General features: G+C 55.4%; 3 protein-coding genes across 3 annotated transcripts; 1 reads left to right on the top strand and 2 right to left on the bottom strand.

Moving 5' to 3' along the window:
• Positions 1–2,458: 2,458 nt before the first annotated feature.
• Positions 2,459–4,019, bottom strand: GGS23DRAFT_278850 (uncharacterized protein). Its single transcript, XM_051512528.1, has 2 exons — positions 3,978–4,019; positions 2,459–3,910 (listed from the first exon to the last, which is right to left on the bottom strand). The coding sequence occupies exon 2, from the start codon at positions 3,552–3,554 to the stop codon at positions 2,649–2,651; it is 906 nt and encodes a 301-aa protein (XP_051375312.1). The 5' UTR covers positions 3,555–3,910; positions 3,978–4,019; the 3' UTR covers positions 2,459–2,648.
• Positions 4,020–4,120: 101 nt separating this feature from the next.
• Positions 4,121–6,943, bottom strand: GGS23DRAFT_602897 (glycosyltransferase family 34 protein; the record flags this gene model as incomplete). Its single annotated transcript, XM_051519391.1, has 6 exons — positions 4,121–4,179; positions 4,640–5,298; positions 5,355–5,643; positions 5,694–6,134; positions 6,223–6,381; positions 6,901–6,943. The coding sequence occupies 6 exons, from the start codon at positions 6,941–6,943 to the stop codon at positions 4,121–4,123; spliced, it is 1,650 nt and encodes a 549-aa protein (XP_051375311.1).
• Positions 6,944–11,607: 4,664 nt separating this feature from the next.
• Positions 11,608–24,271, top strand: GGS23DRAFT_551237 (uncharacterized protein; the record flags this gene model as incomplete). Its single annotated transcript, XM_051515333.1, has 1 exon — positions 11,608–24,271. A coding segment is annotated over one exon (12,664 nt), but the record flags the coding sequence as incomplete, so codon positions are not given.
• Positions 24,272–25,298: the final 1,027 nt, after the last annotated feature.

Raw genomic sequence — 25,298 nt, 5'->3', positions numbered from 1 at the left:
CAATAGTGATTCAAGCCTGAAAGAGAATAGGTTGTGACTCGGTCTAATTGTCGTTTCTGTTGTCTCGTGCCTCGTGATGGGACAATGTGAGGTCGCCGTTACAAAGAGAGTATGTGACTGGGTCGCCGGCTCAGCGAAGGAGATATGTTTGTAGTTCTAGATACGCCGTGCCCTGGCCGTGTGAGGAGTTGACAGCAAACAGGCAAACGCGCGGGAACCATAGGGGGGAAGGGGGACGATTCCTCTTATGTATATATCCTCCCACGCACTTCTCACGATGTTACGAGGTGCAGGAGCAGACAGAAGGGAATTCGTCCCAGCCGGGCTAGGGCTCGGCCGAGCATGCCTCGTTGCCTGGCCGAGTGGCGCCAGACCAGACCAGACCCGGGAGGGAGTTCCACGGGAGGGTTGGAAGGAGTTGGGACATGCGACGGAGCAGATTCCTCGACGCGGGCGGGGCGACGAGAGGCACACCACATCACATGGGCCTCGTCTCCTCGGGGCGAAAGCGTACCAACAAGGCCTTCTTCTTTCTTATCTGCAACAAAAGAAGTCCCTCCCCCTCCCCCCCCCGGCCAAGAATTGGTAGGGGAGAGAGGGGGGGGACCCGGGAATGCGTGCGAGACGAGCTAAGACAGGTTGGCTGGCTGGCTGGCCCCCAGTGCCGTTGCGTATTAGGTAGCCAAGGGCACAGAGGCTGGCGGGAGAGCGGATTCACACGTCCAGGGCCGAGACGAGCTAGCTAGGTCGCGCGAGCGCGCGCTCGCTCGCGGCTCTACCGACGGCCGACGCCATCAGCGTCAGCCAGCAATCTACTCGACGGCGAGAGAGAGAGGCCGGGGGGGGAAGAGACAAGACAGCTAGCAAGGAATGGCGGGTGGGACGTCATAGCAGCGGGGCGCAAGCGATAGGAGGGCAGGCCCTCGATCTCGCGGCGCCGGGAGGGTTTGACGTCTATGAATACCCTCTGCAGGTTGGTTCCTCGTCTCTGCGCGCAACGTCGGCCGACGGCTCCCCAGCCAATCGATGGCACGCCGCCCGTCCAGGCTGGCGGGAGAAGGGGGCTAGCAGGCTAGCAGGTAGGTACCTTAGGTAGGTACCTAAGCCACAACTTGCCCGCCTACCAGCCTCCCTCCGAAGTACCCCCAGTGTAGCTCTTCCCGCTGCGTAGCGCGTGAAGGTACGTATCTGGTACGCGCCGAGGAATGTTTCCCCCGTCGCTCTACGCGCCACAGCCACGGGTGGTGCTGGTGAAACAGCAAGGCGAAACAACGAAGCCATTCCCACGCCCAGATTGCCCTCCTACTGGAAGGTATCTACACCTAGGTATCTTGGCTGTCTGAGTACTTGGGCGCCTCCATACCTGGGTACGCATGCCTGTCGGGCGGCACCTCAGGTTGGACGTACGCGCTCTTAATTGTACCTACAATCGAAGCCCGCCCCGCCCATGGCCATCGCGTAGGTACTTGTCATCTCCACCATTCTCCGCATCGATCTCCCTCCCCTCTGGTGCATCGCATCAAACGTCGACGACGCGTTCTAACCTTCTTCACCGTCGCCTCTCCTCCATCTCACCTGCTCGCCCACCTACCCCTTCTCCGGGTAGCGCCTATATATCCTAGACGCGTTGGGAGCGAGCCTTGCACGCCGTCCGACCCCTTAAGGCCGATCCTCCATGCGACGATGTCATCCTTGGGATGTCGAATTGTCGCCCGATTAGGTAGGTTCGTTATCCTCCAAGAATAAGCTAGGGGGTCGGGTAGTGAGTCCAAGGTTCGTTTGTCACATGTCGGCCCATGCCGTCTATCCCAAGATCCCGGTCGCAGATCCGCAACGCCACCATGCTTAGATAGGCAGACCGACAACAGACAGTCAGACTACTTTTAGACTGAACTTCACTCACGATTATCGCTCTCTTCTGCTCTTTATTAATTTTTTTTAACGCATCGCTTGAAACCGAGAATCCTTCCCGCTTCTATTTCGAGGCTGCTGCCCGCGACCCAACAAAGGCTCCGCAACTGCTCGGGACATTGTCCGCGGGTTCGATTGTCTTGAATTCATATTCGTCGCGTCCCAACGCTGCTCTCTCTGACTATCTAATATATGCGGATCCACCCACTACTCCCAGAGACACCCCAGCTGATAGAACCCGTCTATTTTGAGCAGTGTTCCGTTTCGCAAGCTGGGTCAGAGAACCTGACGGGCCATAATCTGAAAGAAACACAGCAATCGCAGCTTATATGCCTGATGAAGACATTCTCGGAATAGAAGCATGATCATGTCGGACGGGCTAGTTGTCTGTGTTGGCAGTTCGAAGGAGGTGGGCATCCTTTTCTTGCCTCTGCGATGCCCATTAGAATGTGACGCCGTGTAAGCCGCATCCTGGTAATATGTAGGTATACCTACTACAGGAGAGGGAAAGGCTCATAACACTGGCGATTGTCGGCACTAGGAACAGGCTGCGAGGTATTGTTAGGAATTAACCCCCCCGCTGGCAGGTCCAGCTGCAGTAACGAGCCATTTTGCAGCGTCCGCAGCGTCGAAGGAAAGGCGCCTTCTCTCCGCAGCTGAAGCAGACGTGGCTGGTGGTCTCCGCCGTGGGATCCTCGTCCTCCGAGTGTCTGCCCCTCGGGATAGATCATCGTCAGCTACCGGAGCCGCTCGGGGCCGGACGGGGGCCACAACTCGTGAGATGCTTCTCTCCCAACCCACCCCAAGCCGCTGAACCAGACCTCGTCGCCGAGGTCGAAGTCCATCTCCCCCAGCAAGGCCGAGGCCCACGTCCAATCGTAATTCTTGCTCCCCAACCTCCAGCGCGTCCCGTCGTTCTTGTATCCGTCGAGGGCGGCGACTACCTGCAACTGCTGCTCCACGGTGGGCAGCCAGGGCCGCAGCACCCGAAGCGCCATCAAGTGGCGCTCCCCGATCCTGGCCCCGGCCACCATGGCGAGGATTCCAAGGATTATAATGACGCGCCCCCGCCCGTGGCCGGCGCGCGACCGGAAGGCTTCGTTGAGGACCCTGTCGAAGCACAGAGACAGGCGGCCGTCGTTCAGCTGCCGGGCCGTGCCTTCGACGTTGGCCGCGTCGGGGTGGAGGTCGCAGCCGAGCATCCCGGGCAGCTCCTGGGCGACCGCGTAGTCGCGGTCCAACTGCATCAGACCTCGGCCCCAGCGCACCATCTTGACGCTCCTCGGGCCCGGACTGGGCCGGTCGGCAGGCGGGCTGCTAGGTAAGTAGGACGTCGTAGATAAGCGCCTGACTGCGAAGCATGCAGAGAGAGAATCGGGCCTCAGACCGTCGAGGGAAAGGAAGAGAGATGGCGAGGGCCGGGCGATGCTGTTCCCGGACCGAGCCGCGGCCTGCCAGGCCAAGGCCGGCGTCAGGACGAGTACGAGTACGTAGACGCATGCCGGAAGTTTGGAAGGCACGAGCGGCTGGATTCGATCTTCGGGAGGTAGTTTCCTCGACAAACAAAGCATTAACCAGGCCAAGCTTTGTCGTTTAGCTGGCCCATCGCCTGATAGAGGTAGCCATAATGTGTATGTATGCATGGATATATATATATATATCCATGCCCCTGGCTTTGTCCAGGAAGACAATGCAATGGGCCGTCCCTCAGGGTGAGCCCCCTTCTCCCCCTTTTTTCTGTGTATGTATTGTGTCTAGGGCAACTTGTCCCAAATCACCCGCCCCCCAGCTCTCTCATCTGGGTACGCGGGCGGGTATCGAGGCGTAGTGACTGGGGTTCCGTACCGAGATGAGCCAACAATGTGTATGTATGTAGATGTGTATGTGTTGATGCTCTGTCACGGGCGGATGCAAATCGAACGGGCTTGCTGCTCGCGTGCCCTAGAACCAAAGTGATCTTGGCAAGACATTTCGAAGCGCGAAATGGTATTTGGCTACCCTATTGTGAAGTTGAGCCCCCGAGCGTCGTGGCATCTTTTGGTACGGCGTTGACAAAATTGACGTACTTTACATAACAATACAGATACACATGAGCCGTCACTTCCTTCCATACTCCTCGTCCTCTCATCATCTCAAAAATAAGCCGGTTCGGTCATCTCTCCCCTTTCTCTCTTCCTTTTTCCCTCCTCTCTTTCCGAGTGGTCTTGGTCTAGGTTAACGGCGGAGAGCCGGCGGCTGTTGATAGGCACGATTGCCGACAAATTAAGCCTACAATATTCGAGTAGTTTGCTTTCGACTGGTATGTAAAAATGGGTATATACTGGGCAGCAAACGGCCCCCGTTGTGTGCCCCATCTAGAGGCGGGGACAAGTTGCTGGGACGCCGTGACTTGGGCACGACGAAATTAGGGTTAGAACAGCGAGGGAACCTCGCAGGCTGGACGGTTCGAACTGGGCACCTCACCCGGATCCAGCTTCGAGATCCAAGTTAGCCACGGGATAGCCGTCCTATACTGTGATATAGTCAGTACGTGCCAGGCTGTCATCTCGGACGGGAGATCTCGGGTGTGAGCGAGAGGTCCCGGAGACCATCCTAGCTCCTAGCTCCGTATGTATACGCTTGAGGTGTCTTTCCAGGGGGGGAGTCGGAAAGAGAAGACGGGGGTTAAAAAAAGGGGGGAGGGGGGTGGGGAGGGCATGAGAGGGCATGAGGGGGCACATATACGTACACTTGACTTTCTGGCCGGTCAACTTGAACCAGATGACGGCAACTAGGTCCTCCTTGAATCGTTCCCACGGGTTTCGGTTCAGATAATAGCTGAGCTCGCGAAAGTTGTACATCTCCCCCCAGCAGTCGCGGCCCCACTCGCAGCCGGCCATGTTTACGAGGAAATCTCGGTCGTCCTGGTTGTAGTGGATGCGGGTGTCGTTCCCGTTGTCGGCACATGCCTTATCCGGGAAGCTGTTGATGAGCCGCTGCGGGAGGAAGGCCGTGTGGCTTCGGATCCACGGCTGGTTCTGGTACAGCTGCTCGAGTGCGTCCTGTTCCTTGTGCGCCCACTCCATGTGCTTCTGCTCGTATAGCACCGGGTCCCACCATATGTCGAGGAGACGGTCAGTCCACTCGCTCCGCCGGATGAAAAAGGAGCCGAGATTGAACCCCGAACAGTCCTGAGAGAGTATGAGATTCACCGAATCGATATTTCCGTCCCCCACCGCGCTCGACGATTCCGGATCGAGGTAGTTGGCCTGCGGGGGGTGGGTGATGTTGAGCGGATTGTACTCGTTGATGTCGCGGTAGATGCGCTTTTCCAAGTTGTCGAATATGTGCCGCTGGAGCGAGTACGAGGGCTCCATGACAAATGTGTTGAGGTCTAACCACCAGATCCTGCGGCATTAACGTTAGCATGACAGGGCGCTAATAGCACACGCGTGCCAACTTACCATTCCACCTTTGGGTATTTCCTGAAACTGTTTCTGATGCTGTCGACCTTCTCCCAGCTCTCTCGCCACTCGTGCGCGTAGCGCTTCTTCGTACTCATGTCGACAATTTCGAGGTCGTAGCCCCATCTCGCCACGTATTTGCGCTTATTCCTGACGCTGTCCCGTTCGATAGCCCACTCGCGCGCGCCCTTCCACTCCATCACACCACCGCCGACATTTGCCGCGAGTATGATGAGGAACTTTTCTCCGCCCCCTAACCAGCTCGTTCTCCTCCAGTAGTACCAGAGCGCTGAGGAATGATTAGTAGCCTAGGACAGGTAATTGGGCGCCGGGACCTACGTGTGATGTAGAACAACAAGTAGCAGGCGAGCAGCAGGATGCCTATGAGCGCTCGGATCTTCCACTTCCTCCCCATCCGCGCAACCACGGCCCTGGCCTTCCCGAGGAGCGGGATATTCCATCTGCGTCGCCCGGGTTTCTCCTTCTCGGCGTATCTGTCGTCCGCGGCCGTGTTAAACGACGGCAGGCTGCTCGATATGCGGCGCATGTGCCGGGTGAAGAAACCATGATTCTGTGTCGAGAACGATGGGTAGCCGGAAATTCCCTGACTCTTGAGCCTCGCCGACTCCCAGGTTACAGAACCGCCATTCGGACCCGCGAAGGAGGATTTGGACGGGCTCGATCGGCCACTAGTGTTGATGTTGAGGCCCGGAGAAGACCAGCCTCCTCCGGGGACAGGGGAGGGACTTCTGCTTAGGGACATTTGGGGATTGGGTGTACCTGTGCGGCGCGAACCGTATCAGCACTCAGATCCAAGCGGCCGGACGAGGAGGGGGGGAGGTGGAAGGCGGTAGGGCAGCGAGCAGACCTGGTATCGGACTCAGAGGGGGCTGCAGGTACTGGGCCTGATGGCCCAGACGCAGAGGGGAAACGCGAGGACCGCCTGCTGAGGCTGAGTTGTTGGACGCAGAGGACCGTCTCCGATGGTGCGCGAACGCAGGTCGGTCGCTGAAGGACGAGGTGGCGACTTCGTTATCGGGGCGGGCGGCCGCCAGATTTATCGTCGATGCTGGTTTGTGCGAGTCCTCGTTGTCGCGATTAGGAGCCTCTGTTGGGCCGGCCGCACGACTCGCCGGAGTCTCGAAGCCCGGAGCCTATCGACGGACGAAGAGACAGGACAGATTGGTTGCCTATGCAGAAGGCCAAGGTGGCTGAAGCCACACACACACACACGAACCGGATGTAGTACCTACCTGCCCAGGGCTGGATGTTCCAGACGAGGAAGATGGGGGGGACGACCGGACAAATGGCCTTTGTCTGGATTGCGGCTGGGGAGGGTTTCTTCTTGTTGGAGCAGACACCAAACAGGAAAAAAAAACGAGCGAGGGAGCGAGAGACTAGACAACCTGATGAGAACAGCACTGGCAAATTTGGCGAACTCGAGAAGACAAGCAGCAACTTATTCGATATTATCGTTCCATTCTAGCCTCTCTCGTATGCGCAGGGATTGGGATGATAAGTGTTAGGTAGGTATATAGCGCCTAACCGCGTATGGCAATCTCGTTCAGACCAAGTACACGCTGGGGCATATTACGTGACAGAGTACATCGCAATCATTGCAGATGTCTGTGATTTCCGAAGCAGGTAGGTCGAAACAACATCTCAGCTCCCTTTGAACCCCCGTCCGTCCGGCCTTCTTTCTACCTCCAAAATCTACAATCCTGCATACCTGTATCGGCCCCTGGGTTGGGTTGGGATGTAATATCTGAGGTGCCTCCTGTTGCTACCTGTTTGTCTGGACTACCTGGCAACCCGTCTTCGGCTCCGTAGTAGCTACGGTGGCCAGGAGGGAGGTGAAATTTATAGAGTGGAAACCGGTGGGCCCCCACGGGCTGCAGCACTCCTTTCCTTTCAACCCCCGGTCTCTGACATGTAAGAATCGCGGATCTCTATACCTACCTAACATCTGGGCGATACTCTCTGGGTGCTTTTCCCAGGAGGTAGGCCGGCATCCAACCTTCGGTACCTGCCTAGCCTAGGATATGGGTAGCTGAGGTAGATATGCACGTAGATATGCACGTATCCATCGCACGGAGGTAGGGTTAGGCTATGAAGATACGGTACGCCTAGACATGTTGGCGCTCCAGGCGGGTACGCAGCCAATGGCCTCGTTTTCTACCTCTCGGTAGGTGGTAAAAGTACATGCCGTTTCCACCTCATAATAACAGACACCTCCCAACCCGTATACTCTACTATAGATACACCTGCGTGTCCCTAAAGGTCCCGTGTCGGGGGTGATACATTCAACAGCATACTACAGGTACCTACCCACCTCTACCTACCTGCAGGCAGCTGGGAGTCTACCGCCCCGATCCGACGCTAGGGTGAGGAGACGGGAGAGAGAGATGGACATGCCTAACCCTCCAGAATAGGACACTAGGTAGACACGGAAATATAGCGACGAGAAGCTTCAACAGACCGAACGAATACTGGATTGGCTGACGGGGGGACATGGCACCGTGCGCTTTGTGGATAGCACGTAGGTACTTGATTGGATAGGGAAACGATGATAGGTCCGATCTGACTCGTTACATGTGCCCAAGAAATAATAGCCCGGAGGCTAGAACTCGCGCGAGGTCCGGCTTTGCAACGAAGCCAGCCATCCCACGAGCTCCCTGCATTTTCTCTTGGCTCTCTCTCTCTTTTGTAACCGTCCGGAGCAGGGAGGGGATCGCTTATCTTCCCATTACGAGATTGACAGATTGGCTCGGGGCGGCCTCTATCCTTTCTGGCGTAGGCTCCTCAGATAAAGCTGGGCAAAGAAGAAGAGGAGGGTTTCCGAACGATGGCTACGCCGGGAAACGCATCGTGATACAAGATGACGTGCTTTGGATGCAATGCAATTTTAAACTCGGCTCCCGACATTCGATCGTGCACCTTTTGCGCCCGGCGCTTCGTCCAAGCTTACGTCGCTAGCTGTCGTCTCTGACCTGGAGCAGATGGCTAGGGAATACATGCCTACCTCATCTGTATTATCCACGGACTGAGATATAGGTACCGTCTTGAGAGGTATCCAGAAGAGACCAGCTGATGTCCCCCCCCCCCCCCTCTAATTGGCGACTTGCTACGCCCTGGTGAATGTAGTCGTTTCCGGCTCGACGCACCTTGTCTGCACGTGAGTCGGATAGGATTAAGGTAGCGCCCGGAACTTACACATATAGTATGTCGGGCTAGCCGCCATGTAAGGTTCAACCTAGGTCAGTACCTAAGGTATAATAAGGCATCGCGCAAAGACCACCTAACATCCGGAATTACTACTCATGGAGAATAAGTGAGTGTAGCAGACCCGACATAGGACATTTACGCCTCTTGCGGCGCGTGCTTTAACCACTTGGCTGTCTCTGTCAGGCATCACCATTGCCTATGTATGGATGGTAAGTATTCGTCCGCTTAGGTCTTTGCGTCCAGACCACAACCCACCGTTATCGCTGTAAGGCTATTTTATACCTACGATGGGGCAGCCCTATTGTATACCTACGCGTGGGTGCCTACCGATCCGGGGTGACCGAACCGCTCTAACCTATCCGCTTACCCGCCGTGTCCTCTTCTTAGCTGTCAAGTCGGATTGATCGCCCGGCTGCTACGCCGTCTTTAAATGTGTGTGCACTTCGCCTTGTCGACAGTTCATCGTGGACTGCCGAATGGGAGAATTTCCCGTCGCAAGCCCCCCCGTACGGACTGCTAGTTCGCTGAAATAGAGCCACGTATTTTCACGTAGTCACGTCGAGCTGCTGTCCCTTCGTGTAAGTCCGTGGTATGCTGACGAGAATTGGGCACGGGCGAATTTGCACCTATATAGATAGGCACGGTCGAAATTTTTTTTTTGACGGCCTGACAACTAAGACGACGTGCATTTACCTAGACGTCACTCCCTCGAAGTCCCGTTTGACAGGTCATCGACCGCCCCCGATTGCGTGGGCAGCTGAGAATCTGCCTCTGTCTCGGGTCGACTTCCACACATATGTCTAGGACGGCAAATCTGGTTTCACCTTGAAAATAGCGGTGACTAAAAATAAGCGGGTTAAGGTCTCAGCACTGTCAGATAGATACCTACAGGCTAGGCCGAATTGCAGTCGCCAGAACCACGTCTATGAGTACCTGCCCGGATTGCTGAGTGAGAAGAGTGCCGGCGAAACAGTGTTCGGACAGAACCTCGTATCTCGATGAGGGCCTATTATACTGGGAGGCGCACCTAGTGATGACTCGCACGCGCATAGGGTTATGTGCTACGACTGCGGCGACTACCTACGTGATTTAGTTTCGTTCGCCACTTGCTGGACTGTCAGCGAGTCTGCTGGCAAGAACGTGCGCCACCACTGACGCCGCCGCCGTCGCCGTTGTCCTCGCTGTGCCCTAGAAAGAGGGTGCGCATCTGGGTGCCGCCTTACGAGTAGCCTCACGCCGATGGTTCACGAAGCAGCACTGGATCTCACCGATCCCGGGCCGTTCGAGAGGTACAGACGTGGGAGTGCATCGCATCGCCTTGGTGCTCTGGGAGATTGTTCTCGACGTCAACAGTGACGGAGCTGGCGAGGCATGTGCATTGTGCCTAGGTAGGTACCTATGGCTTCCATCGGCCCTCATGGTGCTTGTCCTCGCCCATCGAGATATTTCTACCCGAGTGCCGCCGCGTCACGTAACCTCCGCAATTGGTTGCAGGCACTTGCCCACGGGGAGACGAATGTCGATGTCGACGGCTCGTCATGGTGTGCGCATGCGCCCATGTAGGCATGTATTCATGTACGTATGTGTGCATGTATGTATGGACGGATGTAGGTAAGCATGCATGAGGAGGAGGCCAGAGTAACTGATGTGGGAAGATGGATGAGCTTGTGGGTAGACAACGGGCGGCCTGGCTAACCTGCCTAGGTAGATGTGCCTAATGACGGGACATAAATCCAGAGTTGGCGGCCGGTTGCGAGCACTACCTATATGTAGCTCTCCGGCCAATGAGCTGCCTATACTGGGCCGTCTACCACCCCCCCCTGGTACCCCCCTGGTATGCCTATACGGTCGTGTTGCGTGGGAAAGGAAGGGCACGGTAAGAAAGAGGGTGGGCGAGAGACACGGCGCATTGACGTGGCAGGCAATATGTCTTCGCCCTCCGCAGGTGAATCGCGAGATCGAGTCGACGGCAAGTAGAGGGCGGACCAACCAGCACAGGCGTGGATCTTCGCCCGCGGTGTCGCGCGGGGCCCACGTGATGATGGCCCTCTCGCCAAATCCCCCGCTTGGTCTGAGCGTGTGGGCGGGAACGAGTTCAGCTGAGATGTCGTCGGCTTGCTGGTAGCTTGCTCGCCATTGTTTTTCCCCCCCCCTTCGCTCCCCTGCTCTCTCGGCCCTCCGGCTCCTCTCTCTGTTTTGCTGGCGACTGGACAGTGGAGGAGGCGGCAAGCAGCAGCCTGCCAACCCTCCTAATATACCTACCTACATCCATAACCCGCGCACCTCACCAACCTCTGCACCTATCGCGCTCATCGCACACAGCCACCCGGCCCTCCTGGCCCTCTTGGCCCTTGTCTGTCCTACCTAACTGTTTACCCTCCCCGCTGAGCTACCTGCCACCCGCTATTCCCTACGCCCTCCTCGTCCGACTCGTGCAGCGTTTGGCCTGTAAGAAAAACAAGAACAGCAGAGGACAGAGCCCAGTCCAACGTAGCTACTTGTGTGTGGGGGAGAGCAGCGTAGCAGCGTGGCAGCGTGGCAGACCACCAGCCTGGTTGTTTATTACTACGCCGTGTAGTAGATCTCGCTAACCTCTACCTCTACACCACCTCACCTACCTGACCTATCCAACTACTGCCACTCCCTCCCTCGCTACCACCGCACCGTTATTCCTACATATCGCCTTGTTAGCTCTCTACCTGCCTGGCTGCCTCCTACTTCCCTACCTGCTACTATTTTCCCGCCGCGATTATTTGACCTGCCTACCTAACCTACCCTCCCGCCCTGCCGGGTTGTTGTTTTGATTAAAATCAAGGACCCACCCGTTGTCGAGATTCAAACCAAAACATCTCTATCCTCGAATCCCATCTCCGATATACACGACTGCACCCGTCATTGTCGCTTGTGCTAGACGCGATCTTTTGGGGGGTTGGCGTACCCTCGTCCTCTCTATCTCTCTGGTGTCCTGGTAGAGAGTGCATTTTTCATGGACCCAATCACATAGGTAGAATATGTCTGATCCTTCAAGATGATGACCGCGCAGCATCATCGCCGGCGGAGCCTCGAGGCTGCTCGCCGCCGGCGCAATGAGCGGCGCACCTCTGGAGAGCAACTTCAAGACCAGCAAACCCCAATACCCTCCGTGCGCGACCAAGCATCACCCGAACCCGCCTTTTCCCGATCGCGCGCGTCCTCTTCTTCTCTCTCCGCTTCTTCTTCCACCTCTTCTTCCTTGGTAAACGTCTCTCGACCCTCTAAATTCAGCTTCGGCGCATTCTTTTCTGGCAGTGGCCGCAAGCATCACCATCGCGTAAAAAAGAAGCGCAGCAACCGCTTGTCCCGCTATGGGAATTCTTCGTCGTCCTCCGTGAACTCGGATCTCGCATATGGCAGGGGATATGTCGACCGCCGCAGAAGTCGCGAGCTGGCGTCGAGGGATGGAGATGGCTTTGGGATGGCCGCATCCCCGCCGCCGTTGCAGACAGACGCCGAGATTGTCGAGCTGGGGAGGAAGTTCGCCGAGCTCGCTAGGAAGCAGAACACCGAAGATCTGCGGGCTGCTGGGAGGTCCCGGCCGTCGGCCTTGGTTGGCGCGGCTACGGCCTTGAGCCAGTTCCACCGAACGAATAGCGGGAAATCTAGGGGCGTTGGGAGCTCCAAACCCCGGCGCGATTCTTCGCCAGAGGATTCCGAGTGGGAGTCGGCCTCTGACGACGATTCGTCAAGTGAGGAATTCGACTCTGGACTCGCCTATGGCTCTGGTGCTAGCCTGCCGAGTGCTGCCGAGAAGCCCACGCGCCTCCAACGTCCTCGCATCCAATCCCCCGGCACGTCGGAATCTCAGACTCCTCTCCACCGGAAACGCTCCTTCGTGGACCCGAATCTTTTTGGTCCCGTCAATTCGCTCCGAGGTTATGTTGACGCTCCCTGTGGGTTCGAACCCGTCGATCGTTCTCTGATTGCCGCGCCGAGTCAACCGTACGAACCATCGACTGCACCAAGCGAGATTACGTTATCGGAGAGTCGCCCGTTACAACAAGTCTATCCGGTGCCAACCTCGGACCCGGGCCGGTTCGATGCCGCCCGCGGTTCCGTCGCGTCGTTTCAACAGGACCGACCGACCGACGCCGTTCGGCGACCTGCGCCAGTACCCCTGCAGGAACCGAGACCGATTACGCCAATTCCCAGAAAGATACTTGATCCGGTAGAAGCAGAACCTAGACCCTCGGAGCGTGCCCCGTCTAGACAAGTGCTTAAAGACACTGCTGTTACCGGCATCGCTGCCGCCGCAATAGGGTTAGCGTTAAGCTCTGATCGCAAGGATGGCCAAGATTCCCGCGAGAGCCCGCGAGATCGCGACGATAAACCCCGGACGAACCGACTGGACGTCGATGCTCGTGATGCAAGCGACGAGAAGCACAAGAGTCTTGATGATTGGAGGCACCCGGAAGATCCCGCCAAGAAAGGTCGGGCTTCCGAGAGGGAAATACGTCATCGCGAAACCATAGTATCCGGTCCTGTGTATGAGGATAAGCGTCCTGGAGAATCTCGCGATGGCCATGACTACTTTCAAGAACGCGATGGACGCAAATATGGGCGGAAAGACGAGCAGAAGGCTAACCGGAGAGAAATTCGGAGAGACGAACAGCACAAAGAAGACAGCGCCCAGCCCGTCGATGCGGGGGGGCATAAACGTGTGGAAGGCCGAGAAAAACCGCCTCGGGAGAGACCCATCGACCCATTTCAATTTCAAGTGACCGACGATGCCTTCCAGCCGCCCGTTCATGCGACGCCGAGACGACCCTTGACTCCGAATGTGATTACCATAGACCGAGAACCTAACTTTTCTCCTTTTAAGCCGGAAGACGATCGGCCACCTTTCCTGGAAAGAGAGAGTCGGAGAGATTCCTACGAGCGGGAACTTCGCGATGCACGCCGTGTGCACGAGGAAACCAACCATGCGACCGCTCCTCTTAACGCAGCTCCGCTTGCTTCTGCCGCTCCAGTGATAGTAGCTGAGGACCGTGGCCGTAGTCATAATCGGGGGACAGACTCTACTTCTAGAAATAGATCGCGCCGAAGCGAGTCGCCAACACGTGGAGAAGACGCCGTCCTAGCAGATGCTAACCGTTATTACCGAGAAGCAGAACTTGCTCGAAAGGCTAAGGAAGAGGAAGAGAGACGTGCTCGGGAAAGCGCCGAAGCGTCTGTCGTCGATAAATGGAAAGAGGAACCGACCATTGTCGATGTCGCACCTCGTCCGGAAACACATTATCCGAAGATGACAAGTTTGTATGATGCACCAAACGCCGATGTTCGTGTCGACAATATCCTGGAACATCCCAATGAGCTTTCTCGCTTTCGGGTGTCAGATTACCGAGACCTTTCCGAGACCCCTATTTTCCAGGCAAGGGATCCGTCTGCTGAGCGCGAGAGGCCAATGCTCAATATCGTACGGCCTACGCCCACGCCCACACCGACACCAAGAAAGCAACAATCTGCAAATGAGCCCCCCCCTGAACGCGAGGAAGCCGACATCGATATTTCCAAGGCCGCTCCTGACGTAGACCCTGAATCCCAGATGGAGGCGTCTCCAGTGCCGTCGATGCACAAGGCTGTCACCTGGGGCAAGAATCAGACGAAACACTACGTGGTAGAGAGCCCAGAAAGAGGAGATAATCCAGATTCAGGGCCGAAGGTAATAACGCCTGCTACAACGCCAAGATCGCGCTCCGGCAGGAAAATTGGTTGGGGATTCCTTGCAGCGGCTCTGGGCGCCACTTCTCGGAGCGGGGCCGCGGCTCCGGCTGTCTCGAAATCAACAACAGATACCAAAGTCGTACGAACTGAGCATCCCCCGGTGGACGAAGAGAAATCATCTTCTCGTAGGACTTCGGCGGAATTCGAGGAAAACACATATGAAAACCCGCCCGTTCCGGGTCCCAAACCGCCCAGTCCGAGAAACACTCAGACGACAGGGGCATTCGCCGAAGATCCAGGTTTCACTGCGACCATCGCCGCTGCGCTGAAGGACACTGGTTTTAACCCTGATATCGTTATCGATGATGCCAACTTTCACAGACGGGATTCTCCACATAAACCGACTGTCTCGGTTAGAGATTCCTCTCCCAGACCGACTGTCTCGGGCAGATACCGATCACCATTTGCTGAATCAATGGTTGATCTGGGGGTGGTTGGAACCTCGGGCACCGTACCCGCATATAATAGCCAGACCCACGGTTCTGCCATTGACGAGGTTTCGCAGGCACCAGAGCTGCCAGCCGAAGAGGATATTCCGAGCGGTAAATCGCCGATTCTGTCTATGCTTACCAGGGAGAAAAGCTGGGGACCTGAAAAGGCCGCGAACACTCGAGCCTCTGAAGACGATATCATCTCCGACGGTGTACCCCGAAGAATACGAGGGGTGGAATCAGCTGAGACCATCACCACGGATGAGGGGGAAGGTGCCTCCCTTCACAAGAAAGAGTCGAAGAAATCGAAGAAGGTCGTTGTTGTCCAAGAAAACCAGTGGCAACCCGAGATTGTTGAGGACCCGCGAGCCATCGTTCCAATCCACGCGTCTCAGGACGTTGAGGATGCCGAGTCTGCGCCGTTAGAGGACAGACAAGATGTATTGAACAAGGGTCGGGGTATACCTGCCGGCGAGTCTGATTCATACAGTCCACCACCTATATTAGCATCTGCCCCCGAAACCTCAGGGGAGCAGCCTGAGAAATACATAACACTAGGGCCGATTTCGGAGCTCGACTTCGAATGGGAATTTCCCAGGAGGAGAACACAGGCTTCTAGTCAGGATCCTGAAGCGTACGGGCCACGTACTCGATCAGCTCCAGTGTCCGAGCTGTCGATGGAAAGCTCTTATAACGTCGTTGGCGCCGACGTGCTCCCCGTGATCGAGGAAGAAGAACCTGCGCCGAATTCGAGTGAACAGGGGTCCGAGCACGATAACAGACATGATATACCATCACGACCTACATCAGCTTCTAGGTCCTCTTCAAAGGATAGGAAACTTACCGATCCTGGTTCCACTTCTTGGGCCGGCGACGAATGGGAGAGTAAAAGTAAAAGCAGCTCTGTTGCTGCTGATTCCTCTTCCTATCTCACCACCATTTCTGAAGTTTTTGAGGCACAGGGGAGGCGCGCTACCGACGATGTCTCGTCTACTTTCGCAGATAGCATTGACGACCGGGGTTCCCTAAGAGGATTGAAAGATGTCCATGGAGATTCTCTCACTCGTGACTCCCCTTCGCGCGTAGAGCACCCCGCAGGTGATCTTGTTCAGAGTCGCAGAGAGATGGTTGGGCCACTCCACGACTTGCGCGGCGAAAAGACGACTACCATGGAAGAAGAGCCCAGCACACTGGATTCGTTAGAGAGAAAAGCTAAACCGGATTCGGTTGTCTTCGAAGGATCCCCCTCGCAGCCAGCTCCCCAGTCTACAGCTCCCCCCGAAGCTTCTATATCAAATCCAAAGAAACATGTGTCCTATGCCGATTCACCGACCAAGCCGACGGCTATCTCGCATAACGGCACCATTAACTCTCTTGGAAAGAGCAAGAAACTGAAGCGAAGAGCCACCCTTGGAGGTTTCCCGGAAGATGAAGGTGTCGCTGATGAAAAGGAGCCGCCAGATCTTGTAAGAGATGAAACAGAACCACTAGATCGGAATGCCGTCTCCGAAAAGCTTGATGCGAACCGTAATGAGGACCCCAGACGCAGTGGAAGCCGGACGAGGAGTTACACCTTGGACGACATTAAATCTACCCCTAGTAATGTCGATGGCAAGGATCGCAAGAATGCCAAGTCGGAAAAGGACAAGACAAGTATTTTCGACCGCTTTAGGTTATCGATCGTGAAGCAAGGGGAGGAGAAAGATCGCACACGCAAGCCTGAAGAGGACAAGAATTCTTTTTTAGATAATGCCGACACTCTTGGCGCGGGTGTCGGCTCAGCGGGCAGTGATGCTGAGCATATTTCTCGCGAGTCCCACTCAAGCGCCATCAATGTTCCCCGGAAAGGGGACGTCCAAACTACTCCCATTACCCCGGAAAGGCGGCCTATACTGCCCCAGGAAGTGGAGCTTGTCGACCCTGAGATTGTCCCCCGAGAAATCCGACCGGCCATAGATCCTAGATATGGCGACCTACTTCCCCTACCTCCGAGCCGCCCTGGGTCTCCTGTTCCCGAAATTGGTGGTGACTTCCCGCCTTTGCCGGATAGCCGCCCCGAAACACCAGAGTACGACCGCATTGTGCGTGAAAAACCTACGCATACTCGCCGCCGCAGCACCCTCGACAGTCCCCTGAGGCCAAAGACGCCTAGCCAGAGTGCGATACCCATCCAGTTCCGCCTAGGACATAGAGCTACGCCAAGCTCCGCGAGCAGTGGGAGATATTCTCCAGTGGCATCTCCGATCGATATCCATCCAGAATTCGGAAGCGGATCTAGAACGCGCCCTCGTCCGACCTCTTGGGAAAGTTCACGGGAATTTAAACCCTTGCTACTGCTCCAGAAAGCCACTCGAGACGTGACCGACAATTTGAGCTTTTCTGATAAAGGATCCCCGTCTAGTGATAAATTCGGGAGCGCGTCGCCTCATAGACCTGGGGCTCGCGCAAGTGACCCAGAATTAAGCTATAGATCTCCGGCGTCGCCCGACCAAGACCGAGAAACCCGCAGCGAGCTTTCCGCTTCATTGATGCCATTTACAATGATGGAACCTATGGGAGCGTTGGGAGACGCGCGTATGGTAGAGGTGGGCTTTAGGCCCTCTAACGACAACCCACTCCAACCACCATATGAATTTTCACGCGAGAGGAGCGTCGAAACAGGCAACGCATCTTACTTCTCGCCTCCCCCCGAAAACGGCGGCTTGCCCCTGGATGATGGCCCAGCTAGTTTGACAGAGCAGGAAGCAGCGCGCTCAGAACTGCCGACTCAAAAGTCGGCTGAGAACGTGGGATGGTCACCACAGAACTACGAGCTTATCGGGCCGGCGTTGATAACCCCAAACCTAGATCGAAGCTTGGGTGTCCCAGCGGCTGAAGCGTCCGGCGATGCCGTCCTTCAGCGCCCGCCGAATCTTGCACCAGCCCAACATATTACAGACTTGGCTCATACAGTCGAGAAATTTCACGGCAATACACAGATCCCCTCAGTCTCGATAGGGCCTGCAGACCGTGATGTCTTGCGGCCTGAAACTGAAGGTCTGCTTGCTTCTGGTGCCGTTCCCGAAAATGAAACGGCTGAGCTGGTCGATGCTCTGAATACAACGGAGGAAATCACCCAGAACAACGAGCCCGATGATTTGAGCCATCCTTTCCCAGAAACAACGCAGGGCACTGGTGTAGTGTTAGAGGATAGGTTAAACGAGACTGGAAGACTACCGGAAGCCCCAACAAACATTGGTGTACCGTTGGTTCAAGATGTGGCCACCTCAAATGACACTGTTTCCCAGCAAGTTGCTATTGACAACCAGGATTCTACCGACATAGAAAAGACCGTCTCCATTAAGCGGGATATCTCCATCGAACAAGGCCCCATTTCTCAATTGGATGTTTCGATGGCTGCCCCAGCGCCAGCTGTTGACCCAGAATTTACTAATACAGAGAAGGCCCCTAGCGAACCAGAGGCTCTCGAGGTGGCCGTACAACCGTCCAGCGCTGAACCGGAGGCTCTCGAGGTGATCGCAGAACCACCCAGCGCCGAGGCAGAGTTTCAAAGGGCTCTATTCGATTCTCCGTTGACAACATGTGAGCCCACTGTCGTCGAGTTAGAGACATCGACTGTGGAAGGCGGCTTAGCATCAACCGAACCGGCGGCTCAGGAGGTCTCTATCGCCGAACCCGAGGTCGCTACTGTTGAGGGACGGACATCTGTTGCTGAAATTATCCCAGCCGTCGAAATTGCCCCGGATGTCGCCATGCCAGAAACGGTGATGGCTGAACCAGAGCTAGCGCCTATTGAGAAAGAAGTGGCCGTCCCTGGAAAGGAACTCCTAGCCGTTGCGCCAGAACTCATCACCGATTTTGAGATCTATGCTGTTGAGCCATCGCTAGTGGCCACTCCACAAGAACCAGCCGGTGTTGAGGAGAGGGATCCCGTCGTTGTTGGAAGCGAGAAATCTGAAGAACCCACACCAGCAATTGAAAGCCCCAGTAGTACTCCGAAAAAGGACGGGGAAAAGTCCGGGCAACAACTGGGACTTGCCACGCCTCTAGGTGAACCAGAAAAATCGGGAGAAGACTTGATACCGGAATGCAATAACAACTTGACGAATACGGATTTGCAATTCTCGGAGCCGGCGAGCCTTGTACAAGATCAGTTGGAAGCCGCTGTTTCCCAAGACCCGCCTCATGTCCGGTCGAGCCTAGCCGAAGAAGCTTACTCGCCTTCAGAGAAATCGAAGGAAGAAAATGAAGCAGAGAGGATTCAGAGCGAGGATTCTGAAGCAAAGGTTGATATTGGGAGCGCCCAGACTTTTATCCAGGAGCAAGAGAGTGCGCCTCTTTCCGGCGACCAGCCCCGCCGGGCAGTACAGGAAGCTGAGACGACAGTGCAAATTGACAATCAACTCTCGGTAGAAGCAGAGATCGACATCGGAGAAGCAATTGCTCCCCCTCCAGAAATCGGGCCCCAGCTTGAGTCGCTCCCTGGAGACCAACTGATGAAGACTGTGTCATCGGAAGAACCCGCGCAGGCTAACACTGAAACTAACCGCGATCACCAAGAGATATCCTCCGGAATCCCATCTACAAGCGAAACCAGGGCCGTTAACGATGATTTTTTCGAGTCCGTGACCCCTCCTAGTACTGGACAAGGGGAACAGATACATCTGGCACCAGAACCACTTCGAGAAGAGATTCAGCTGCCCAGCGATACAATGCAGCCTGAAGAGACAGAAGCCTCAACAGTCCATGAAGATCTACATGTCGAATCACAACATTCGGAAGTAGCACCTACTTTAACAGAGGCTAGTTCACAGAACCTTGTCGAGCAGGAAGCGAACGGCTCTAAAGGACCGGAACAAACGGTCGTGGATGAACCAATATTGCAGCCTAACATACCCGGCGGCGAAAGCACGCCAGGACCGGACCATGGATCAATTGGCCCACGCGAGACTCCACTATCCAGTACAATTTCAACCTATAACTTACAGGAATGGTCTGCCGAGAAACCTGGGCCAGCCGAAGAACCGATGGCTCTAGATGTGGGTGCCGGCGAGGGTCGACTGGATCTTCCTAGCAAGCCTGTTGCCGAGAACCCCCCGGAGTTGACTTACCAAGAGGAATCTGCCGACAAGAAGAGCGAGGAAGAGAAACAACAGAGTACCTCGGCACTAGCCGAATCTGATCTTGCACCTATCGATCCGATAGCGACGGAAATCCCCCGGGAACTTATTCCTCAACCAACAGGCCTGGATGCTAGCCCGGAAGTGTCTGTACCGACCAACCAGCAGTTAATTGAACCGAGTGTCGACAAAGAAACGGGGTCCGCCGACATCGAGGATGGTGGAGAAAATGCTCAGCCTTCGAGAATTGCCGATACAGAGAAGGAACCAGAGCAGTCGAAATTGGAAGAACCCTTAGCCGAGTCTCCACCTAGCGCAGAGCAGCTTGAACCAACAAGCGATATTCTGACTGAAGTAGATAACTCTAACAAAATACCCGAGGAGAGTCAGGCAAGCCGAGAGATTGTAAATGATTCTGTGGTCTCGGATGACCAAGATCAACCTCTTCAGTCTGCAACGGAGCTCGCGGAAGAGCCTTCAGCCGTGATAGAGACAGATGTTGACAGCAAGCAGCCAATTGAGGACCTCAGAAGTTTCACTCCGTCCGGGGCTGATCCAGTAGTTGGCGACCAGTTAACCAAGGGAAGCACCGAGGTCGAGGCTAGTTCTAGCGACCGGGGCGCGACTCGGGACCAAAATCTGGATTCCCACCAAGTTGATCCTACATTGGATGGGGCCCTTCAAGAGGCAGTGGGTGGTTCCGTTACAAAAGACAGCACGATGGACCAAGAGACTCGCCGCCCTGAACCCACCATTGACGTGGGCACGATCAGCGGTGGCACGCAGATGCACCAGCCGCAAGAAGAAACTGACATTGTCCAGCCAACGCTTGATAAGTCAGAGGAGGGGGAGAAGACCGGGAACCAAATGTTGACTGATACAAAGGAGACACTGGTATTTCCTATCTTTGCCCCAGAGTTTTCGGCAGAGCCGGGTGCCATTTCTAAAGAGCCCCCGCAAATCGAAAAGGAGGGATCTGGTTCGGGTTCTACCTCGACTGACACCAAGAGACATGAGACTGCCCAATTCGCAGAGCCGGTCGAGCAGACACCAATGGAAATGCCGACAGAGCCGACCGGCGAATCTTCTTCGCTGAACACGATCTTAAGTCCCGACCAAGAATCTCACGAGATTCCGCATCAATCAGATGCGCAGCTGGAGTTGAAAGACAATCCCAACAATGCACCGAGCGACCCCGATTCATCGAAGCAACAGCCGACAGGCCCGTCGGGCCCATCCACCCAGAGTGTCGAGACCAAGAAACAACGTAACGGCCCCGTCGATGAAGATACGAAACCTGCCCCTCAAGATACCGACACTTCCTCCTTACGCCGAGATTCGGTCTCTCAGAATGGAACGGAGATTTCAGCAGACGCCTCAGTCGGTAAACCCGAAGGCCAACTTCCGGCAGAGACCCTGCCGAAGGATGACCCTGATACTACACAGCAATCTTCGGACGAAGCGGTGCTAATTGAACGGCAAAGCACAGATGATCAAGCGCGCAACGAAACGGTCAACGTGGGTCACCCCACTGTACGCGATGAATCACTGGCTCCATCAGACCCGAAAAGTGAAGAAGCCCCTCCAAAAGAAGCCAACGCCGAAGATGACCGGTCAAAGCAACGAGACCTCGTAGACCAACCCACTTCCAGCGATCTCCATGCCAAACCTCCTTTCCCGACCCATGATTTATCGCCTGTGACTGCAGAAGAAGAAGCTCTAATAGAAGTGAAGAAAATCAAAGAAGATGGGAAGGAACATGAGAGTGGAGGACAAGATAGCCTAGATCCTACGGCGCGAACAGAAAGGCCTGCAGAAGAACCGACACAAGAGCCAAGTATCGAGGTCCCACCATCAGACCATGTCGAACCTCCTCCAACCGCCGGGCGGGATCTAACTGAACCAGACCAGACCACGTCGGACGTCCCAATGCCTGCTGAACCGGTGCAATTACCATCTCAGTCGCAAGAAGAGGCCCCACAAAGCCCCTTGGCCAGGAAGGGTAAGAAAGACAAGAAAAAAAAGAAGAAGAGGGCCAGCCAAGCACAAGAAACCGACACTCCTGCTGTACCGATAGAGGAACCCCCTATCGAACAACCGCAACCTCATGTTCATGATGTCAGCCATATGCCAACTGAAGCCTCTTCAGATCTAGCTACCATCCAAGAAACCGAGTCCCAACGACCCCGAGCTACGCCTACGGAAGAACTATCCGACCAGCCCGGGCCATCAACGCCGGATGTCAGCCAAATACCGACAGACACGCCAGATATTTCCACCCCAGCAGTGCAAGAGTCCGAGCCGCAACCATTCCATGCCGTGGAAGTAGTTATCCCATCAAGAGATGACGAGCGGGAGCAAGTTGAGCCCACCACACAGACCGATAAGAAAGAGAACGACGTGCCGATAGTGGAGCCCGCCACCGAGACAAGCCAGGGTAGAGAGTCTAGTGTTATAGGAGGTCTGACCGGTGAGGAAGAGGCTCGGCAGACTACTAATGCAACTGAACACAGCCTCCTAGAAGAAGAATCCGCTATTGGACCACCTGAACCTGAAGAGGGGCACTCGGAAGTCGTGGCTGTGCCGAAATCCAAGAAGAACAAGAAGAAGAAGAAGAAGCGCAACAGCCAGATCGCTCAAGATGATGTGAGCTCCGCTCCGATACAGGGTGCCCCAGAATCTACTTCCGTCATACAAGCCCCTATCGATGAGGCAAACTCCCAGGAGCACGCGAACACCGTCGTCGGCACCGAGCAAGTAGAGGCAGACACATCCACACTCCATCAAAGCCCCCAAGACGAAGACGTGGAAAAGCCTGGACCGACCCATGACGTGAAGGCAGTTGACAATACAGAAGTTGGTGACGCAAAAGATCAAGGGCCGCAAGACGGGCAGCTACCCACAGAATATACCGTCGCCCCCCCTGCCTCAGATGATACTACCGCCGTCGCCCTTACCCAGCAGGAGGCCATCGGTCAGACGTCCCAGGAAGAGGCCGCCACCCTTCGTCCCATATCTCCTGGTGCGGGGGCTTTACCTGAGATGCAAGAGATGCAAGAGACCGAACATGCTAGTGAGGGGCCAACTCATTCCGAAGTACAACCAGACGATGCCGTACAGCGTGAAGAGTCTTCAAAGCTAGACTCATCTATGCAGCTGAGACCTTCGGAAGCTGAAGAGCCTAGGCAGGCTCAGGAAACTTTACAGCCGGAAGAGCCGACCGAACCAGCAGAGCTGCCCGCCGCTATCCTAGGCAAGCCTGAATTGGTATCCCCCAAAAAGTCGAAGAAGAAGAAAAAGAAAAGAGCCAGCCAGGGCGGGTCCGTGTCCATGCCAAAGAGCACTCTGCCCATTGAGGGATCTAACTCTCAAACGGCCTTGCCGGAGCAGCCCTCGGAGCAGTCCTATCCTGATGGGCCCACACAACTGTCCGAGAGTGCACCTGAGGTTATGCCTGGTGTAGAATACTCTATTGCTTCGAAAGACACTGGGAACGCAGAAGATGCTCCTACTGAAATCAGAGCGGACGAGGGGTCTGAGCAAATAAACCGAGTGAGCCACATTGAGCCCGCCATCGAACTAGAAACCATGGCTCCTTCAATATCCTGTGAACAAGCGGAACCACCTCAAGAGCCTATTGTGGAAAGGGATGTGGAGCAGACAAGTAAACATAAGGGTATGGAGTCAATACCCACGGAGGGGGCAGACGTCCCCGGGGATATCTTACCCGAAGTCACTTCTAGCGAGGAACCCAAAGAGAGGTCGCAGGATGAATCGGCCGCCGTTTTGAGTACCGGTCCAGAGTCAGAGCATACATTCAAAGTCGAGGACAACCCTGCTGCCGATGAATTTACATCGATTCGTATGGAGCAATCCACGAAACTAGAACCAGAATCGGCTCCGGAGGTACCCCAACCTCTCACTGAGCCAGAGAATATTGACTCAAACACTCAAGACGTGAAAGCCGGTCTCGGACCAGTCAGTCTGATCTCAGAAGCTGAAACCCCGACTTTGACGAGCGTTATATCGGCAGAGCCCCAACCAGAAAATATGCAGCCGCTAACTGTGGAAGCTGAGTTCCCTGATCACCTCGACCAAGGTCATGCCGTGGACGTCTCCCAAAATGCTGGAGGGCATCTGGCTGAGCCTATGGACCAAGAAAAAAGCCCCATTCCTGATATCGAGCGAGGCCTCAATGCCTCTCCTCAAGCGGAAACCGTGGCGAAATACATAATTCCGGATACCATTGCTGGCGCTGTTACTGAGACCCCACAGGTACCAGCCGACCACCTGATCGAGTTCCCAGTCGAAACCTCCCAAGAGGACGAGGCTCGAGCTCCCAGTGCCCCCGAATTAAGCGCTCAAGAGGGTTTAGATGACGGTTTGCATCCCCTAAACATCCAAGATAGCGAGGGCCAGAAAGAGGCAGTGGTTGACGAAAAACGTGCAATAACAGACGACCAGTTACAAGCCGAAAAGAGCAGTACTGAACGGCAACAATCTCCGGCTAGTAGTCCACGCTTCGACCTAGAGACTTCGCTGCTAAAGGAATCTAAGCCTGAATCTCTCCCAGCTACCCCGGAGAAGTTACAGGAGGGTCAGGAAAAGAAAATGGCAGGCAATAAATCCGATTTGGAGCTACTTTCTGGAACGCAAGATTCACCAGCCCAAGTTAGCCCTAGCGGCGATTCAAACCAGACCGCGATAACCACGCCAACGACCTGGGAACTGGAAAGTACCGCTACAAATGATGAGTGGCCAAAAACCCCTACGAGAAAGCCCAAGAAAAACAAGAAGCGCCGTAAAGCGGTGGGAACTGCGGAGACTGCCCCAGTAAACGTTGAAACCCCGACTCAAGAGCAGTCCTCGGCACCAGGAGGGCAAGATTCCGAAATCATGGACATCAGCCGAAACCGTGATTTTATCGCCTCGAGAGATAGGAGGATTGGAGACATCGGTTTCTTGCCTCGCCTCTTCGCTTCCAAGACCCCGTTTATCGTGGACAGCAATCAGACATCGTCGCGCGCACGGCAAGCGCAACATGCGCAAGCTGATGAGGAACTTATGAGCGATGTCCCACGAGATATCACGGACTACTCTGAACCATCGGTGTTAAACCCTCCTCCTCGGACTCCCTCGCCTAAGATACGGCCTACAATCTCTATCGACCTCTCGCCGGCTCAGTTGAGTAGTCATGTAGAACATGATCGTCCGTTCGATGAATCCCCACAGCCAGGCAAAAGGCTCAAGACCGAAACGCATACTCTTGCCGAGGAGATTGCGACTTCAGATCTACTTCCGCCAGTCACACAGCAGGAAGAGCCTACAACAACCTATCTCGAGGCAGACCTAACAGCTACGAAGCAGAGTGACGACGAGAAATCACGCGGCAACACTCAAGACTTCGG

The sequence above is a fragment of the Durotheca rogersii genome (assembly GCF_024521655.1).
Source record: "Durotheca rogersii strain YMJ 92031201 chromosome Unknown GGS23scaffold_3, whole genome shotgun sequence".
Taxonomy (NCBI): Eukaryota; Fungi; Ascomycota; class Sordariomycetes; order Xylariales; family Xylariaceae; genus Durotheca; species Durotheca rogersii.
Note: the sequence above shows the minus strand (reverse complement) of the source record. Positions and strands in the feature narration are given on the sequence as shown.